Source organism: Lemur catta, chromosome 12 (assembly GCF_020740605.2).
Source record: "Lemur catta isolate mLemCat1 chromosome 12, mLemCat1.pri, whole genome shotgun sequence".
Classification (NCBI taxonomy): Eukaryota; Metazoa; Chordata; class Mammalia; order Primates; family Lemuridae; genus Lemur; species Lemur catta.
The window spans coordinates 22,031,865-22,051,901 of record NC_059139.1 but is presented as its reverse complement, the minus strand read 5'-3'; the positions used below and the strand labels follow the sequence as shown (position 1 = coordinate 22,051,901).

General features: G+C 38.0%; 1 protein-coding gene and 1 pseudogene across 4 annotated transcripts in view; one reads left to right on the top strand and one right to left on the bottom strand.

The window, feature by feature from the left end:
• TTC23L (tetratricopeptide repeat domain 23 like) overlaps positions 1-20,037 on the bottom strand; it is a 60,254-nt gene that overhangs the window by 23,331 nt on the left and 16,886 nt on the right. For all 4 annotated transcript variants that reach the window (XM_045566543.1, XM_045566542.1, XM_045566546.1 and 1 more), the window contains exons 5-10: positions 15,647-15,803; positions 14,227-14,352; positions 11,122-11,299; positions 8,673-8,781; positions 4,936-5,063; positions 2,084-2,233 (exon numbers count right to left, since the gene is read on the bottom strand). In XM_045566543.1, coding sequence (XP_045422499.1) covers positions 2,084-2,233; positions 4,936-5,063; positions 8,673-8,781; positions 11,122-11,299; positions 14,227-14,352; positions 15,647-15,803 — 848 coding nt within the window. The remainder of the gene's footprint in view (positions 1-2,083; positions 2,234-4,935; positions 5,064-8,672; positions 8,782-11,121; positions 11,300-14,226; positions 14,353-15,646; positions 15,804-20,037) is intronic.
• Positions 17,355-17,769, top strand: LOC123648520 (annotated as a pseudogene).

Here is a 20,037-nt window from a genome sequence, read left to right as displayed (position 1 = left end):
ATTCTATATTCTGTCTGCCAAAGAGGTTTCCTCTCAGCATCTAAAGCTGATGCTGTCTCTCCTTTTTAGTCCCGGGAGTAGTTTTCAACCTCCAGAGAAGCACCCATCAGCACAGTTGATTTCAGATACTTCACTGGTAGCATCCCACTGCTAGTGGGTACCCGGTATGAAGATGGTGTTCAAACTTTGAAGCAAGAGCCTTGCTGTCAGAATGCCCTTCTATCCCTCTCCCCTCTTCTGGGCTGAGGCGTTGGAGTAGGACCACATCTAAAGCCCTAAGGGAAAAAGCTGATAAAGATACAAATGCTGCCTACCTTTAAGCATATTAAATTTCCAAGTTGAATCCCTATTCCAAATGAAGAATGTAGCCATGCTGTCTTAGTCCATTTGTGCATAGTGAGGGCCTGTTTCCTGGTTCACAGGCAGCCATCTTCTTGCTATAATGTCACATGGCACAAGGGGCAAGGGAGCTCTCTGGGTCTCTTTTGTAAGTGCATTAATCCCATTCATGAGGGTTCCACTCTCATGACCTAATCACCTCCCAAAGGCCCCACCTTCAAATACCATCACATTTGGGGATTCAGCTTCAGCATATGAATTTACAGGGACACATTCAGTGCATAGTACATGCCATCAAAAATTCACTGCTTGGCAAAAAACTAGACGGGGCTCTCCTTTCATCAGTTTTGTGTGGAATATGGTAAGCCCTTACACAATGTGTATGCTGGGGCTGTTTTTCATTTCAGAAAAGTTGTGTTCAATGATCTAATTACTGCTTCTATTCCAATTACTACAGTTTCTTCTTCAGAAATACATACAACTCTTTGGCTGAACCTCCACCTTGTCCTCTACATCAACTACTTTCTCATTATATCCCTCTCTTCTTTTACTCTACATTCTAGGAGAGCTTTCAAGTTTGTCATATAAATCTCTGATACTTAAAATCAGCAGGATTATTAAAACTGCCTCTAGAACTATTAAAAATACAGATTCTGGACACAACTTTGAGAACTTCTGATTCAGATGCTTTGGGTGAGGCTCAGGAATTTGTTTTTTGTTTTGTTTTTTAGTGACACTGTTGCAATTCTAGATTTGAGAAATATTGTTCAACATTACATGTTAAAACTATTATTTTCAATGTGGATTTAAATTTTATTAGATTTTTTGTTTCTCTCAAATGCTTTCTCATTTCACTCTCAGCATTTTTCATCTCATCTTTTGGCCTCAGAGTGTCATCCTTTCATTTCAGTTCTCTCTCCTTTTAGGTTCTTGCCCCCATTATATAGATGCCATCCATGTGTTCATGCTTCCCTTGAAGAAACTATTCTGGTTCCTACAACTTATTTTCAGAAAGGCTTTATTTCTCTTTGCATCTTCAAAATGAGGTCCCCTTTCTCCTGTTATTTACTTTTTTCTGATTATACTAAGTTAGGCTGAAATGAGATAAAAAATCTCTCCAGACCTGATGTTTGCCAATTTGCCAATGTACACGTGTAGATTGCTTCTGACTCCACCCTCTGCTCAACTGAATATTAGTTGATCTTCAATGACTTTTCCTTTGACTTTGAACAAACTTATATTTTATTATGCAGAGATATCCCTACCTATTTTATCAGGTCTTTAGTCTTGGTTCTGTCAGTATATTGACTGGTTGACTACCTCTTGCTACACCCCACTGCAAAGGAATGAGCTCTCTGGAAGGGGAAGCAGTACTTGGGTAAGGATAGTTTTATAACGTAATCCTAATCTCACCCAAACTTGGAGTATTTTCATGAGATTCTGCCACTGCTATACCTGGGTTCCAAAATTAAGATGCTAGTCTAGGCATGGACACAACAAAAGTTTTTGTATCGTATTTTCCCTTCAGCATATCTAAGAAAGCAGTTTTCAAAAGAGAACATATCACTTCAAAAAAAAAAAAAAAAAGAGAGAGAGAGAGAGAAGAAAAAAAAAAAAAGAGAGGTAATGGAAAGGAAGGAAAGGGAAAATACATACGTACATACGTCACTCCTCAAATCACTCCACTCCTCGCATTCTGCTTATGAGCCCAGGGGAAAATGTAACAAAATCAGCTGGCATTCACCTTCCTTAGCAGCTGAATTGCCTTTCCAAGCTCTCCTTCAGCAAAGCAGATCCTGCCCATGTTATAGAGCGTTTCAGCCACTTTTTCACTATAGTCACCGTAGCTGTTGATCTGGGACTTCAATGAAGCCTTAAGTAGTCTGTAAGCCTCCTGAGGGATAAAAACGTTTTTTAAAAAATCAGCCTGGCAGTTCTGAAGGAGCATGCTGGTTCTATTCCATGAGCTCTATGGAGAAGGCATTCTACCCAACAATGACACAACCCAGCAGGATCAGTCAGCTGTGATGCATCACCTAAGTAATTTGTTTCTATTAAGAGTTAAAGTTCCAAGCTTATAATTAATAATAGTTCATTTGTATGTATAGTATTAATGTTCATGGCTACCCTATCAGAGAGGAACTATTAGTATACTCATTTACAGAAGAAGGAATGGAGACTGATAACAACTAAGATGCTTGCCAAGATCACAGTCTACAGTTGGCAGTGTCAGGATTCCAACACATGGCAGTCTGAATTCCCTGGCTTTTCTTCTTCTTTTTTTTTTAATGTACTTTTTATTTCAAAATTTTTCAAACCTTCAGAAAAGCTGAAAGAATAGTAGAATGAATACCATAAAATTTTAAACTAGATTCACCTTTTGCCACATTTGCTTTATTGTGCTTTCTTTAAAAAAATAGTGTCTATACATATATAAATATAAATGTACATACATATATTTTGATGAAAATAAGTTGTAGTCATAAAGATACTTTACTCCTAAATACTTAAGTATGTGTCATCTTAGAAAAAGAAATTCTCCTTTATAACTATAATAACATTATCACTCAAATTTTACATCAATACAATACTACGAATATGTGCTACATAGTCAAATTTCCCAATTGTCCCAGTAATGTTCTTTATAACTTTTTAAAATGTAGCATCTAATCAAACATCATACGTTGCATTTAGTTTTTATGATTCTTTAGTCTCCTTCAATCCGTAACAGTTCTCCTGCCCTTTTTAATCTTTCATAACAATTTTTTTTTGAGATGGGATCTTATTATGTTGCCCAAGCTGAAGTGGAGTGGCTATTCACAGGCTCAAACATGGTGCACTGCAGCCTCAAACTCCTGGGCTCAAGTGATCCTCCCACCTCAGCCTCCTCAGTAGCTGGGACTATGTACTTCTATGCCTGGATATTGACATTTTTTAAAAGTCCAGGCCAGTTGTCTTTCAGCCCAGCTCTCACTCTTAATGACTTACTATACAGCAAAAAACAAAATTAAGTGTACATTGAAAATTATTCATAGAACAATAGTGCTTGTACTCGTTTGCCTTCCCAATGTGCTTTCTTTGGAGAGAGTGAAGAGGTACAACTATTGCTGGAACCCTGAAGAATTGCACGTAACCCACTCACTGCCTGTATTATCTATGTGGACATGTATAAACAGAACATTTCTTCATAATTGGGTTGCATATGTAATCATCATCCCTTATGTGGCATGTCAGAACAATTATAAAAAGGAAGGCAATTGCTGCTTTCCAGAAAACACTGCCAATAATTCAGGAATCTCAAGGGCTATTATAATATTTTTGCATTTTTCAGAGTAGGAAAGCATACATACATAATTAGATTATTCTCCTGTTCATTTTTTCATTGCATAAGCCTTATACCTCCTTGATGAAGTTTGTTCCTAAGTGTTTTATTCATTTTGATGCTGTTTAAATGGGATTTTTTAAATTTCATTTTCAAATTGTTCATTGTTAGTATATAAAAATGCAACTGATTTTTGTATGTTGATTTTCTCTCCTGTAACTTTGCTGCATTTATTAGTTCTTACAGTTTTCACAGTTATCACAAACAAGTCATAATTTTCATTGCACCAGAACATAAGGCTAAAAATATGAAATTGTGGCAAAGTATTTTCACATCTTTGAAAATAAAATTAAATATTAGGTCAATCTAGGGCATTGGGATCTCTCATGTTAATCTCCTGAATCAACAGAAAATATCATGGCCATTGAAACAAAATGTTGCAAATCACTATTAGGTTTTTGCCTTTATAAGTAGCAAGTTAAAATAGAAATAAAATAGAAATAAAATGTTTAGATATGGTATAAAAGTAACTTTTCTTCATTCCTGGAAATAAATTCTTACTTATTGTTAACCTATAACCCTACTCTTAAACTAGTTGCACATGGCCAGCAAGACCATGTCAAATCCATCCACGTTTCTCACTTGCCTGAAAAAGTATAAAGTTGCTTGGTCAGCTCAAAAAGTAATGTGGGATCTCATAACAGACAAAGGTCTTCACTGTGTTCAGGCCAAAGTTTTTGACTAATATTATAGCTTAGACTCATAGGACTCTTAAGTAAAAAGATCAGCAACAAAAAGCATTTTCTATAACTTTTCTTAATGTGAAAACAAAGTTGTGTAGTTAAGAGTTGAAGATCAGATCGAGAGAAAAACACCACCACCAAGAGAAAAAAACTGGTAGCTAGGTCTAAAGGTGGAAGCCAATTTTGACTTAAAGTATTAAATTTACACAGCCAAACTTATATGTGTCCTAGATTTGAAGGATCTCAAGTTATCAAGATGCAAGAAAAACACCTTTTTCCCATCCAACTACTAACCAGGCCTGACCCTGCTTAGCTTCAGAGATCAGATGAGATCAGACACATTCAGTGTGGTATGACAGTAGACAAAAAACACTTTTTTACTAATATCTCAAGCTGTGCCAGGTCTGTGTGTTATTCCTAGTGTAACCTGGGACTTGTTTGAGCTCCGTTTCTGAAGTGTAAAATAAAAAAAAAATTGTTTTGATCTAACAAACTAGGAATTATGTTTATCAGGTGATTGATCATACTTACCTGTTTTTCCCCATTTTGGACAAGCCATTTGCAAAATTCTTCAATGGTGCTCAGTGTTTCAAAATCCTTTGAGCCCAGTGTTGCTTGATATGCACTGATACTTTTTATAAAATATATCTCAACAGCATCTGGAAAAAATGGAAATAATTATATAAGGCAAACTGCTAACCTTCACAAGTGTCTAATATCACCTTTGGCTCAACTGATATTTTCATGCTTAAAGTCCATGCCTGCTCTCATTCTAGGTCTCATAAGGACCCTTAAAAAGTCTAAGATATGACTTGATGGCATCAGATGATATTTTGATGTTTATTCTCCATGTGAAATACACAGATTTTCTGTAGAAAAAGAAGCTTCTGTCTGAATAGTTTTATTATCCCCAAATGCCATATAAAACTACCAGGTGTACTACAAGACTATATTTTAGCTAAATTAAACTCTGATAGCCAAGTATTGTTTACTGAGGTTTCTGTTTTGTGGGGTGGAGGGAAGTGAGTTGTAATTTTAAAAGTACTTTTAAAATACAGTTGTTATTGTTAGAAAATTTAATTATAACACTGTCTCTTATTCCAAACATAATATATGTTTATGTAATCAATCTAGAAAATGCACAGAAACAATGAGAAAATTTTGCCAATGCCACACCCGCTTGATTACAGTAACTTTACAGTAAGTCTTAAAGTCAGGTAGTGTCAGTCCTCCAGCTTTGTTCTTCTCCCTCAATGCTGTGTTGGCTATTCTGGCCTCTCCATATAAACTTTAGAATCAGCCTGTCAATATCCACAAAATAACTTGCTGGGACTTTAGAATTGAGTTGAATCTATAAATCAAGTTGGGAAGAACTGACATCTTGACAATATTGAGTCTTCTTATACATGAACATGGAATGTCTATCAGTTTATTTCGTTCTTTAATTTGTTTTTGTTTTTGAGACAGGAGTCTCACTACATTGCCCAGGCTGGTCTCCAACGGGGCTCAAGCTATCCTTGAGCCTCAGCATTTTACGTAGCTGGAACTACAGGCATGTGCCCCTGTGTCTGGCTAGTTTTTTGATTTCTTGCATCAGTATTCAGTAGTTTTTCTCATATATCTTGCAAGTATTTTGTTAGATTTATACCTAATTATCTCATTTCTTGGGATGTTAATATAAATGGTATAGTTTTTAATTTCAAATTCTACTTGTTTCTTGCTGGTATATAAAGCAATTGACTTTTGTATATTAACCTAGTATCCTGCATTTCTTCTATAATCACTGATTAGTTCCAAGAGGTTTGTTGTCAATTCTTTCAAATTTTCTGATTAGATAATCATGTCATCTGCAAACAAAAACAGTTTTATTTCTTCCTTCCCAAATAGTATAGCTTTTATTTCCTTGTTTTATTGCATTAGCTAGGTCTTCCAGTATGATGTTGAATAAGAATGATGAGAGTGGACATCTTTGTCTTGTTCTAGATCTTGAGGGTAAAGTACTCAGTCTTTGACCACCAAGCATGATGTTAAGCTGTAGGGTTTTTGTACATGTCTTTTATTAGATTGAGAAAGTTCCCTTCCATCATGAATACATGTTGAATTTTGTCAAATGCTTTTTCTACATCAAATAAGATCATATGCTGTTCATCTCTGGACTGTTACTATGAGGTGTATTGACTGAGGTTTGAATATTAAAACAGCCTGACATTCTTGAGAAAAAAACCCTCACTTGATCATGGTGTATTATTCTTTTTCATGTATTGCAATACATTTTGTTGATGATTTTTTTTTTATCTACAGTCATGAAAGGTATTGGTTTGTAGTTGTCTTGTTCTTTTATTATAATGTCTTTGCCCAGTTTTGATATTAGGGTAATGCTAGCCTCATAAAATTAGTTAGAAAGTATTTTCTCCTCTTCAATTTTCTGAGAGAGGTTATATAGAATTGGTAGTACTCTTTCTTTAAATATTAGGTAGAATTCCCCAGTGAAATCATCTGGGCCTGGAGATTTTTTTCTTGGAAGGATAACTACAAATTCATTTTATTTAATAGTTAAGAGTCTATTTGGGTTATCTATTCACCTTGACTGAATTGTTTTTAATTTTATTCATGGTACTTTGTGACAGACACAAGCTTTAAATCTTTCTGTAGTTAAATCTGTCAACTCCTTTTATGGTATGTCTTTATTTGCGCTTAGAAAGTTCTTCTTTCCTCAAATTTTTAATTTTAGTATTTTTATCCCAATACTGTATTATCTTTTGGCTAATTTATATTTTCAGTTTTGATATATAAAATGTTAATTCTCTGGAATTTGAATTAGTGAATGACATGTTGTGAAGATCTATATTTTCTTTAAAATTAGTATGTAAGAAAAGAATAAGGTGGCCTTGGAATCTCCCAACTTTATAAGCAAACTTTCGGTTTTTTCTCACATTAAAAAAAAAAAGCTAGACTGGGCATGGTGGCTAACGCCTATGATCCTAATATAGGAGTTCAAGACCAACCTGAGCAACACAGTGAGATCTCATCCCTACTAAAAAAAATAGAAAAATAAGCTGGGCACAGGGGTGCATGCCTGTAGTCCCAGCTACTTGGGAGGCCAAGGCAGGAGGATCACTCGAGCCTAGGAATTTGGGCTGTAGTGAGCTATGATCATGCCAACGCACTCCAGCCTGGGTGACACAGAGAGATCCTATCTCAAAGAGCTAAAAATTTCACATATTCACAAATACACTGTTTCTTATAACCACAAAGACTACTTTTTAAAAACTCAAATATATGTGGAATATATACACTGTTAGTATACACAAGAAAATTTTCAAAGGAGAAAGATGATTAGCTGAAAGACAAGGAATCGGGAAGTCTTCAATAGACATTTATGCTTAAGAAAATAATTAAAATATCAAAACTTCTGCAAACTGAAAAAAAAATATTTATTTATTGACATGGGGAATACAAGCATGGAAGAAAGTAGGATGCAAAACTTTATAATTCTCTCTCTCTCCTCTAACTGGAAAATAACAAACACCAAAATGGATTGCTTTTGTAAACAGAGAAAATAAACATTTTAAAAATGTTCAAATTATATTCTTTACAAATTCTAAATTCCTCCTGACAGGCCATTGGATCCATCAGTGTTCATTAATCTGATCAAGCCAGCTGAGAATGATACACTGTCTTCTCTCACCAGTTCATTTGTGTCTCTCCCAAAGCCACCCACTTTCAAAAAGATGACCTTGCCAGACAACTATTGTTGAAGTATAAGCTAATCATTTGGCTTTTCTCTAGAACCCCAGTACCTCACTTTTGAATATAGGTCAAGAAAATTCTAACTGCTACAAACATCCTCTCTGGTAAATGAGAGGAAAAGAGTCAAGGAGATTGAGAGCGTAGGAGGAGGGGAGGAGAAGCCAATGGTTTTCACGTTTATCAGTAGATTTCCTCATCAACCAATACATCACAGGTCACATTCACAGTGTGTACGATCTCTAATATTTATAAAGGTGACTTTTGCTGAGTTTTTAAGGAAATAAAGGAAACAGAAATCAGATGTTTTTTGTTTTTTGGGGTTTTTTTGTTTTTTTTTGGTTCTGATGTTCCAGCTAATTTGGGGGAATATTATCAGGTCTAAATTCATGTGTGATTCATTTTGTATCACAGGCATGAATAGCTAATTATAATCTTATTTATAGATAGACCATTGCCAGTGTGTCTCCCTTATGTGGGTGGAAAATGATGATAACTGCAAAGCCACCTCTTCTACCTACCCCTGTGCTGGGCCTCTCCAGACATGGCATAAGCTTTGGCAAGTAAAGCGCTCGTCTCTGCAGTTTTAGGGCTGACTTCAGTGAACACAGAAACACAGATAGAATAAGCCTGGAATAAAGAAAATTATGACAAGGTAAGTACTCAAATGAGAGTGTTTTACTGTGGATTTTCTAGTAGCTCCCATAGAATCACTAGCTGATTGAAAGCCAATATACAGCTCATCATGGAGTTAGATGAGAGATGAATTTGAGTCCCAGCCCTGCCACTTCCTAGCTGTTGAGTCTTGAGCAAGTGATTTCACCTTCACACATGGAAGGAGTATTTAATTCCCACTGATTAGGGTTTGGGAAAGATTTGAGATACCATATGTAAAGCACTGGGCACAGTACCCATCACATGGTAAGTTCTCAATAAATATTAGCTAGAATTATTGTTATTAGTTTTCTAGGCAAAAATAAAACCATAATCTTAGCTCAGTCTCTCAAAAGTTCAGTCTCAAAGGCAGTCTTGTAAAGCATGGCTCCTAGAGCTACCCTGGCTGAATTCCCATCCCAGCTCAGCCACTTACTGTGACATAAGGCAAGTCACTTAACCTCTTCTAATGTAAAACATGGATGATACTTGTCATAGTTATTATAAATATTAAATGAATTAATATGGAATCCTACTCAGCCACAAAAAACAATGGTGATCTAGCACCTCTTGTATTTTCCTGGATAGAGCTGGAGCCCATTCTACTAAGTGAAGTATCACAAGAATGGAAAAACAAGCAGCACATGTACTCACCATCAAATTGGTTCTAACTGATCAACACTTACGTGCATATATAGTAGTAACATTCATCAGGTGTCGGGCAGATGGGAGGGGGGAGGAAGGGATGGGTATACTCACACCTAATGGGTGCAGCACACACCATCTAGGGGATGGACACACTTGAAGCTCTGACTCAGGTGGGGCAAAGGCAATATATGTAACCTAAACATTTTACCCCTGTAATATGATATGCTGAAATAAAAAAATTTAAAAAATTAAATAAAAAGAATTAATATGTGTAAACTGTTTAGAATACCACCTGGCATATATGCTATAGTAAGGACTAAACAAGTGAAGGATTTTATTATTATTTGTGCTAAAATGGAAGGGGTAACACTTAGGAAGGAGAAAGAAGAAAACATCTAGTCTACACCCTCCAGCAACAAAAGGACCATCTGTGCTTAATATTTTATAGGCCAAACACTACGAGGTGTTTCAAAGAGTTGAAGGGATCATCAGACACTTTGGAGCCAAGATACAAAGCAGAGCTGTTACAAGTATAGGCTCTAGAGCTAAATTTTCTGAGTTCAAATCACTGCTTTACCACTTGTTAGCTATACAACTTCAGCTGAATTAGCTGCAACTCTCATCCTTAAAATGAGATAAAATAATAACGGTACCTATTAATACTTCATAGGGCTAGTATATGGATTAAATGAATCACTACATCTTCAAGTGCACTTAATAAAAGCATTCCATAAATTTTAATTCTTATTTTTTTTTGGGTGGTGTTGGGAAACACTGATATTTATTGTTTTATCCATTCTTATTGACCACTACTTTAAGAAAATCTTGAACACAAAAACCAGACTGGCTTTCTCTGTAAGCAATGGACTTCCTGCCTTCAGAGTAGCATTCCCTAACATTTCTTCATTGTGGGATGCTTGTAATCTTAGATTGTGCGATTGCTTGTGATGCCTTTTCTTCAGTATCTGTTTTCATGCATACTGTTAGAATGCATTACACTTTTCCTATAATACAGGAAACCCACTTTTCAACCTATTTGTCTCTGTGGAAGATACCTGAAGCCACAAGCAGCATTCTCATTTGGAAAAGAGAAAGGTGGCTTTAATAGTTTCAAGTATGTGATACATAAAAGTGCCCTAAACTGTTATCATATGATAGACTCAACATTCCTTCCTATGTTTTATTTTGGTTTCTCCTGAGCATTTGTCAAGTTAGTTACCTCCAAGTCAAACACCCTTTTGTTGGTTTAACCTTAGAATTGGAAATATAATCAACTAGACTATCTTAAAAAACAAATGACATAATTACACTAAAATATCACGATTTTTCATTTAAAAGGCCCTTTGTGTTTCAGTTGCCCCTGTATCTTTTTTCCTTGGAGTAGACTCACACTTGGATTCTTCTTCCCAGCACCTACAGAGATCAGACGGGGTGCCAGGGAGGGAAAGTGCTGTCTACAGATTAAATGACACAGCAGATCCACCCACCTGAGTTGGTGCTCTCTACCCAGGTCATTTAAACTTGACAAAGAGCTCCTGTGTGGATCTGGAGGGAAGTCAGGGTTGAAACAGAATCGATCCCACCCCTTGTTCTTCTGAGAAGCATAAGCTTCCCTGACTTTGGGCCCAAACAAGACCACCCAGCCTGGGCCGCAGCCAACCCACCAACCTGCTGCAAGTACTGGATGGCTTGGTCGTGGTTCCTCCTCAGCTGCTCGATCTGAGCAATTTCTTCATATAGACTAATCAGATCTGATGTCCTATCACCCTTGGCAGCAATAACATCGCCAATTGCCTTTTCAAAGTATGCCAGACCTAGGTTCAGCCTGTGGATGGCCAAGGAGGCTCTACAAGAAAAGGAACAAAGATGGAAAGTCACAGGGGCCTCTTACTTTGCAGACACAAAAGGAATTGATTCCAAGAACTAAAGAATTTGGCCTTCGTAGGCCAATAATCTGGGTGGTTGGCTCAAAATCCAGCCTTGCTGTAAATAAACTCCTATTACCCTGCAGTTTATCCACCAGATTTCACTAACTGTTATGCATGAAACCTATTAATAAGTCATGCTATCATCTAATTTTATTAAAAAGCAAATGGAAAAAATGGCTTCCAGCAATTCACAAGATGGGATAATTTACCCATAAACAGAGTTTCTAAAATCAAAATTTTATTACCTCTGGTTCACTCTCTTTTGGCCAAAGAAAGTTTTTGCTTTGTTTAATTTATTTTGGTTCATTCCTCCTCAGTTAAAAATGAGAAAGAATAGAGAAAACAACGTAAATATCCCCCAAAAGGGAGTGGTTAAATAAATTATGACACATCATTTAATACTTCAGAAACATTAAAAATCATGTTTTCTTTTTAGCCTAACAATATGAGAAAATCAAAATGTGCTAAGTGAAAAGAGCAAGATATAAAACTGCACTCAAAATATGAGATATATATATCTATATGTCTCCAAAATGTTCACAGCAATTATGTCTGGGTGGCAGTATTACAACTGACTTATTTTCTTCTTCATACCTGTCTGTATTTTCAAATTTTCCACAACAAAATTGGGAATATAATTTTTTTTAAAGTGTGGCTAAAACAGTATCTCATTCAGGTTTATCTTTCCAGAGATAGCAAGGCAAAATGAGAACATGGGTGGTTTTAAAGCCAGTTCTGACAGTTACTAGCTTAGTCAAATTCCAGGAGCTTACATTTCCTTCCAAATAAAATACAGTTAAGCATATCTACATTACAAGGTTCTTGTAAAGACTAAATATTATATGTAAAATCACCTAACATACAGTAGATACACAATCAGTATTACTTCCCTCTAACCTCCATCTTTGTATTCCCAAATTGAATTAAAAATATATGTGTGACAGTCAGGCACAGTGGCTCATGTCTGTAATCTCAGCACTTTGGGAGGCCAAAGTAGGAGGATTGCTTGAGACCAGGAGTTTAAAACCAGCCTGGGCAACATAGCAGGACCTCGTCTCTATAAAAAACAAAACAAAAAACCGAAAATATATTTGTGAGCTGGGCACAGTGGCATGCACCTGTAGTCCCAGCTACTCAGGAGGCGTAGGCAGGAGAATTTCTGGAGCCCAGGAGTACAAAGCCAGCCTGGACAACATAGCAAGATCCTATCTCTAAAAAAGTTTTTAAAAATTAAAAAATACAATTCGTGTGTTTAAAATTATTTTATATGAGGCATTTTTGCAATAGTCACAATTTTTTAAAGCTAGATGGCTTCTCCTTCCCCTGAAGATTAACCAAAAGAACACTGGTATGTTACCTGATAATTCTTTATAAAAGTAATTTTTTGATCCATGAGACCACTATTTCCCTGGCCCATAAGAACATAAATTATAGAATTATAATGGCTCTTATCAAGAGCTTATAGGGAGATATGAGCAAGGTGTCTGGCCTGAACAATCCTGCCTTAGTTTCTCTACCCTTAAAATGAAAAAAGGTATTTGCCTTTACTAGATATTTAGTCACTATCAACTCACTGTGGGATAGAAGGTGAACTATGAATTCAGATGCCCCAGTTACAATCCTAGCTCTTCTATTAGTTCTATCACCTTGAGTTAATCTGTCTGTGCCTTAATTATCTATAAAATTAAAGTAATAAAACTACTACCCTAAGCTGTATTGAGGCTTGCATTAAATAAATTATGTAAAGCATTTAGAACAGTGTCTAGTATGTAGTTATACTTAGTAGGCACTCCAACACTTAGTACAGTGCATGCACAAAATAAGTACTCAATAAATATTGTGTAATGAAGGAACAAAATGAGCACCAGAATTTTTCTGAAAAAGGAATAAGGCCATCTTACACATAAGGCAGAAAAACTTTAGCCACTGCCCCATGTGACAGCAGTAGACATTCTAATTTACGGCCCTCTGGACTTAAGTCAATAGTATGATTTAGCTCTAGACATTCCAACATCTCCCTACCTTTCCCATTTGATTTCTAGATTCACGGTTGTTTAGAGGAGGCAGATATAATGCATGTATTATTTCATTTACTTACCATTCAGTCATATGCCCTACCACGCCAATGCTTACAGTTTTGGAAACAGATTGCTTTCAAGGATGTGAAGATTTTTTAAAAACCTAGGGAACAGTAAACTTTATTTTTTTCTTCTGATAATCTGATAGGCCCCTCTCATTACTAAATATTCTGATTCTCAGAGGATCTCTAATTCAACTGCAAAACAGTTAAGTCTTGTTCTGGCTTGAAAAAAATTCCACAAACTTTGTTTCCATATGGAGCACAACTTTCCTTTAAAATGCACGTGCTGTGCATAGCTTTCATAACCTCCAATTATATTCATTAAGTGTTCCTTCTTCATCTGTTAAGATGTTACATGTAATGACAAAAGTAGGTGGCAATTCAGAAAAAAAGTTGTAATCCTAGAATAAGCGTGAGAGGCATTTTATAAGGAACAACTAAGAGTCTGTGAGATCAGATCATGAATCCAACACTTACAAGCTGTGTTATCTTGGACTCTTTGTTTAACCTCAGCTTCAGTCTCCTTGGTCTCTCTCTAATGAAATAATCATCACACCAACTACCTCAATCTTTGTTGTGGAGATTAAACGGGGCAGTGCACGAAGAGCTTGGAGCACAGTGCATCCATTTGGTAATTAAGAGCCTCCTTTATTATCGTTTGAGTTTCTGGGTTTTTTTCTCTGAATATTTTTCTTCCTTATATAGAGACAGACTCCAAGCCTCATTCATAAAAGCCTCAGCTTCTTCTCCAAGCCCAGATCTTACCTGCCCAAAGCAATTGTTAGGTCTTTCTCTGACACTTGCAATCCACAAACGCCTCCCTTACGAAATTCTTTCAGTTCCTTCATGTTTCTCTCTGCCTTCTGCAGGTTGAAATAGGCCTCTCTGCCAGTGAAACAGTCAAGGAAATGCCAGACACACAAACTAACTGCCACTGCACAGGGACAAAGGGCCCCTTGGGAAAACAAAGCAATATTTGAAAATGGGTACTTAACTATTTTCCATGTGTGTATGTTGTCAAGAAGGAAGAATTCTTCAGAAAAGAAATAGGGGCTTGGGTTTCCCGTGGCAGTGGGCTGGCGTGGGTGGTGTTTACAGGAGTGAACAGAAACTATAAATTACACTAGATTTCCTTTAGAGGCATCTACTGCATGACAACATTTATTCACTTTCCCCAAGTTGGTTCACATGAATCGTAAAATAAAGGAACTAATTGTGCTGAAAGGGACTTTCTGGGTCATTCAGAAAGTCCAAGCAAAGCAGGTTTTTGGCTAGAGGCAAACAGCAGAAAAGAAATTCCCCTTAATTCCCAAACATCCTTCTATTTCCCACATTTTCAACAGCCCCCTGCTAAGGGTATAACAGAGAAAGGCCACATAGCAGATTTTGCAAGTTGAACATCCAGACCAAGAAAGTGGAACAGGGGATGTGTAGAGAGGAGACTGAGGACAGGTGGGCTCAAAGAGTGCTCAGGATTATTCATGAACATGAAATGCGCTTAACATCTTCCCAGTGGGGATGGTACCAAAAGGCTGTCAAAATCACAAAGTTTTTGAGGAGAGGCACAAATCATAATTTCCCTCTGGGAATTTGGAGAACTACTCCTTTTGTCTATTTTGCTTGGCCTCCGGCCTCACTGGCAATATTCAACAGCATTTCCAAAAACTAAAATGATCAAGAGTCATTAAATCTGTGGTTTTTGGCTGCACACCTCAATCACTTGGGGGCTTTTAAATCAAAAGGGGTGGGCCCCAGACAGAAGTAATTCTTAAAGCTCCCCAGGGGATTACAATGTGCAGCCTAGTTTGCCAAACGGTGCTTTAAATGACCACCCTTCTCTCTGTTCCTACACTGCCGCAGCCACCACCACCCACATCCTCATTGCTAATACTGATTGTCTTGGGTACTCAGTGAAGAGTAGGACAGACTCAGAAAACCTTCAGCTGGCCAGGGGAGGTGTCACTAGTCAGCTCCCTCCCATGGCTCAACTCAGAGCTTATCTCGACAGACAGGAGGAAAATACATACCTTTCTAAATGAAAATGAGAGGCTAGTGGAAGGCCTGGACATTGGAAAAGAGCTACAAGGCCTTGGTTCCATCTCTCACCTTCCTGTATGAGACGACCCATTGCACATGTGTGGCCTATGGCTCCAGTCACCAAACCCAGCTGGGAAGGGAAGGATATTGGTTCTGCAGGAGCCAGGCCACCCCCAGAGTATAGTACAGCATGACCAGAGCTTCCAGGATTTCCTTTTTCTCCTTGTCTGAGGTCATGTTTGCCTTCCAGGTCAACAGTGTGTTCTTCGCAGACTCAGCATGTTTCTTAGCCTGGACTGGGAGGCCTAGGGAAGTTAGAGGGTGGGTGGCAAGAAGAAAGACATTAAAAAGGTACGCTTCAGTCAAAGACATTCCTGGAAGGGGCTAAGGTAGGCAGTGCAGTTGTCATATGGTCTATAGTATATTATTTGTTCCTAACTCTGGCTGCGAATCAGAATTATTTGAAATGCTTATAAAGAATATATTAATAGATTCCTGGGTCCCACACCAGACCTATTGAGTTAGAATCTCTAGAGGAGTGGGGTCTAGGAACCTCTAATTTTAACTAGCTCCACAAGTAGCTCTTATGCAGTCTTCCTGGCTGTGGACCTCAGTTTGGAAATCACTGATAGAGACTGAAGTGGACGCTGAGTATCCCATTCCCAATTCTGCTGCTAACACCATGTGTCCTTTTCAACCCATAAAGCTTCTCTAGCCTCCAAGTGTCAAATGACAATAATTAAAGAAGCTTCCCCTTACCAAACACATGGAGAAAGCCCAGGAACAGACTAGGTTATGCCATAGAGTGTTGTGCTTTGAGCTTTCTGCAAAAGGCATTCTATAAATACAAGGGCTCATGTATGCAATTATTTACATCTGGGGATTTTTTCAATCCATGATGAAGCTAGTGATACTAATTGGTCACACACATAAAAAGAATCTAATTGCTAAATGGAGTAAGGCCCCTAAGAAGACAAAAGCAATGCCAAATCCCAACTAGATAGAAATGCGGGAGTTTTCCCCTTGTTTTATTTTTTAAAGATTTTTTTACTATAAACCCTTGTGTCTAGGGCTGACTTTCCACAGTTCCCAGTGAGGAAGCTGCTCTTCTATATACCAAACCCTGACCCAGAAGATGGTCTAAGGGTTTGGCACCAGGCTCCCCTCAAATGTGCACTGTGTCACAGGTGAGGGGGCAGCCCCCTTTCCAGCCACACCCTATTTCCTTTCCCCCTTGTTTTCTAACTAAAAGCTGGTGTTCCTGGTCACTTACTCAAGTTGCTATTTGTCCAGTTAACACAGGTAAACTTGGGGACACTCAGTTTACAGAGCTACTTCCTCATCTTCCAGCCTAACTTATGTCTTTTCCTTTTTCTAATGGAAAAGGAGATGCCCTGAGGAAAAGAGAAAGGCCAGCAGAGAGTATACTATCCTAGTTCCCCTCCACTCTACTGGAAAAGACAATGGCTGGTGTTCTCTCTGCAGGCACCTAGAGGCTGCTAAATACATTCACCCCCTGCCAAGTAGGCCACTGTACCCCTAATCCTCACTTCACACTCCCAGCCCTGGTCCTACTCAGATTGCTGTGCCTTTGGCCCTTGGAGCCCAGTTTCACTGCATGGGTGCAAGTCAGTGGCAATAGGGCTAACTTAAAAGGACTTGCCTTTGATGCCTGCAGCCCTCATGCTTTCTAAAGGTGCCTGACCTCCTTAGAGAGTTACAATCTATGATGAAGCTGGTGATACTAATTTGTCACACACCAAAGGAAAGGAAAAAAAGCCATCTCTGGGAGAGCATTAAAGTGATCCAGATTCCTTTTCCCTTTTGCAGCCATCACCGAAGTGGTGGCAGCCAAAATGAAGTTCAACCCTTTTGTGACTTCTGACCAAAGTAAAAACCTTTATAAAAGGAATTTCAAACGAACCTTCCCAAATTTGCAGAAGATTTTGTCCTCCCCTCTTTCCAAAGAGCTGACATGTAAGTACAATATTTAATCTATGCCCACGCAAAAGGATGATGAGGTTCAGGTTGTGTGAGGACACCATAAAGGTCAGCAAACTGGCAAAGTAGTCCAAATTTACTGAAAGAAACATGTCATCTATACTGAGTGGGTTCTGTGGGAAAAAGCTAATGGCACAACCATCCACATGAGCATTCACCCCAGCAAGGCTAAACTAGACAAAGAAAAAATATCTTGAATGGAAAGCCAAAGCTCCCAAAGTTGGAAAGGAAAATGGCAAATATAACAGAGAAACAATTGAGAAGACGTAGGAATAAAGTAATCTTATATACAACTTTCATTAACTGCTAAAATGAAAAGTTAAAAGCAATCTGGAGCCAAGAAGTCTCTGTAGAACACTCAGAGATCTCTCTTCTAGAGGTCTCAAATGAAGAGAAACATGGACTCTGGTTATGAGAGAGTTAAGAGAGAGTCATGTCCTAAGTTAAAAGTGGCCTTCAAATTGAACTGTGTGTCATAAGCACCCTGTTAAAATGCAGATTCCTGAGTCCCAGTTGTTACCTTCCAGTTGTTACCTTCACAAGTTCTGGGGTAAGAACAAAGAACTCACATTTACCACAAGCAACAGGTCTTAGGTGATAACCAAGAATTCACATTTATAACTATTCTAGATGATATTAATGCAGGTTGTCTGAGGACCACACTCGAAGAAACACTGAGTTAGTAAAATCTCGGTAGAGGAAATGGGATTCCTCTTGTTTTTGAAGAGTGGGTAGGACTTTGGCTTATAAAGGAGGGGCTTCCACTTGGAGTAAATAGCCTGAGGCCATAAAGACAAACTAGTGTGTGCCTGTGTATGTGCAAGGATGAGGTTGGGTGGATACAGGGGTTAGGGAAGATACTAAGAAGACCGGTCTGACTGAAGGGAAACTTGGAACTGAAAGATGTATAAGGTATGCTGCACCGGTTACGTAAAATGAAGTCTTGGTTGTTGTCTTAGTCCGTTTGTGCTGTTATAATAGAATACCTGAGACTGGGTAATTTGTAAAGAACAGAAATTTCTCACAGTTCCAGAGACTGAAAAGTCCAAGATCAAAAAGGCACCAGCCACCCGGTGAGGGAACCTCTTGTCGTGTGCCTACATGATGGAAGGTGGAAGAGAAAAAAAGGGCCGCTGCATAAAGCTTCTTTTATAAGGGCCTAACCCCACTCATGAGGGAAGTCCCCTTATGGCCTAATCGCCTCTGGAAGGCCCCACCTCCTGATACTATCACAATGACAACACCTGCTTTTTAGAGGAGACACATTCAAACCATAGCAGATGCCAAGATGAAGAGGTTAGATTTGATTTGTTAGATAATTGGGAGTCTTCATACATCTTGAGGAAGATAGTATCAATTAGTAAGGTCACAAAAAACTCTACCCAGGACATTAGAAGCTGAGATTGCTACTTTAGAACAAGAACATAAAGTAGGAAACTGAGAGAGTCTTTTGATCAAATAGGTTGTTTTCCACAACCAGGTGGGCCCTTGGGAGTATGTCATTAAGGAGTGCAAAAGCCAAATTCCTACGGCTGCCTGGGTCCTTAGGAGGAAGAAAGGTGATGCTAACTGGAGGAGCTACTGAAAACCACCCCAAATCAGCACAGGACTCCTTCTGGGCTCAAGAATGGCAAATAAAACAACCATCACTTGAGTAAGTTGCTCTGAGGCAGTCCCTGAGGCTTTGCAAGCCTGCCCCCTCCCTGCCAAAGTGTTCCATGCTGGTTGTGAAATCCCCAGGAGGAACCATTTTCCTCTAAGCTCAGCAGCTAATTAATTCTACAGTTCCACGGGACCATGCCCCACACTGTGGTCCTTCTGATGATAAAGCTGAGCTGGTGACCAACATGGCTTAAGCAAACTGAACTAGGATCTTGATTTAAAACAGTTTATTATACTTTAAGCCCTTAAAGGGAAAAATCACTCCTTTCACCTTCCCAGAATCCACTCTGGTCTCCAAAGTGGGGTACATGTACCCGTATGGGTACGCAAGATGCCATAGGTGTGGGGGGGAAAATGTAAACTTCTCTATTTTTTTAAAAATCTTATGCCTTTTTTCTGTTTTATGACTATTTACAATATTACATATTAATGCTATTGTACACAACTTATAAATTCACATATATGGAGTAACTCAGTGTTTGCTCAAATATTTTTAAGGGTTAAGGGAACTAACTCTCAAGAGTTTGAAGACCATTTCTCTGGACAAATGTTTTCCAACCTTTTCAAGGATGAAAGCTCTTTTTACATTAAAAAAAATCATATGGCTTCCTGCACTTTATGATAATAATTATTTTATAGTAAATACTACTTGAGAAAATTCATGATGACAAAAATTACTATGAATTCAGCATCAGTAACACTTTGAAATGAATTTGCATTTTATTAATTGCAAGAACACCCTCTTTTATGTAAAAAAGAATACTGTGTATATAAGACTTATTGTTGTATGTATCTATGAAGGATGCTCACAGAATTATGATCTCTTTCTGTAACTCCAACCACATCTTCACTCCCAATGTCTGCTCTTAAACCAAG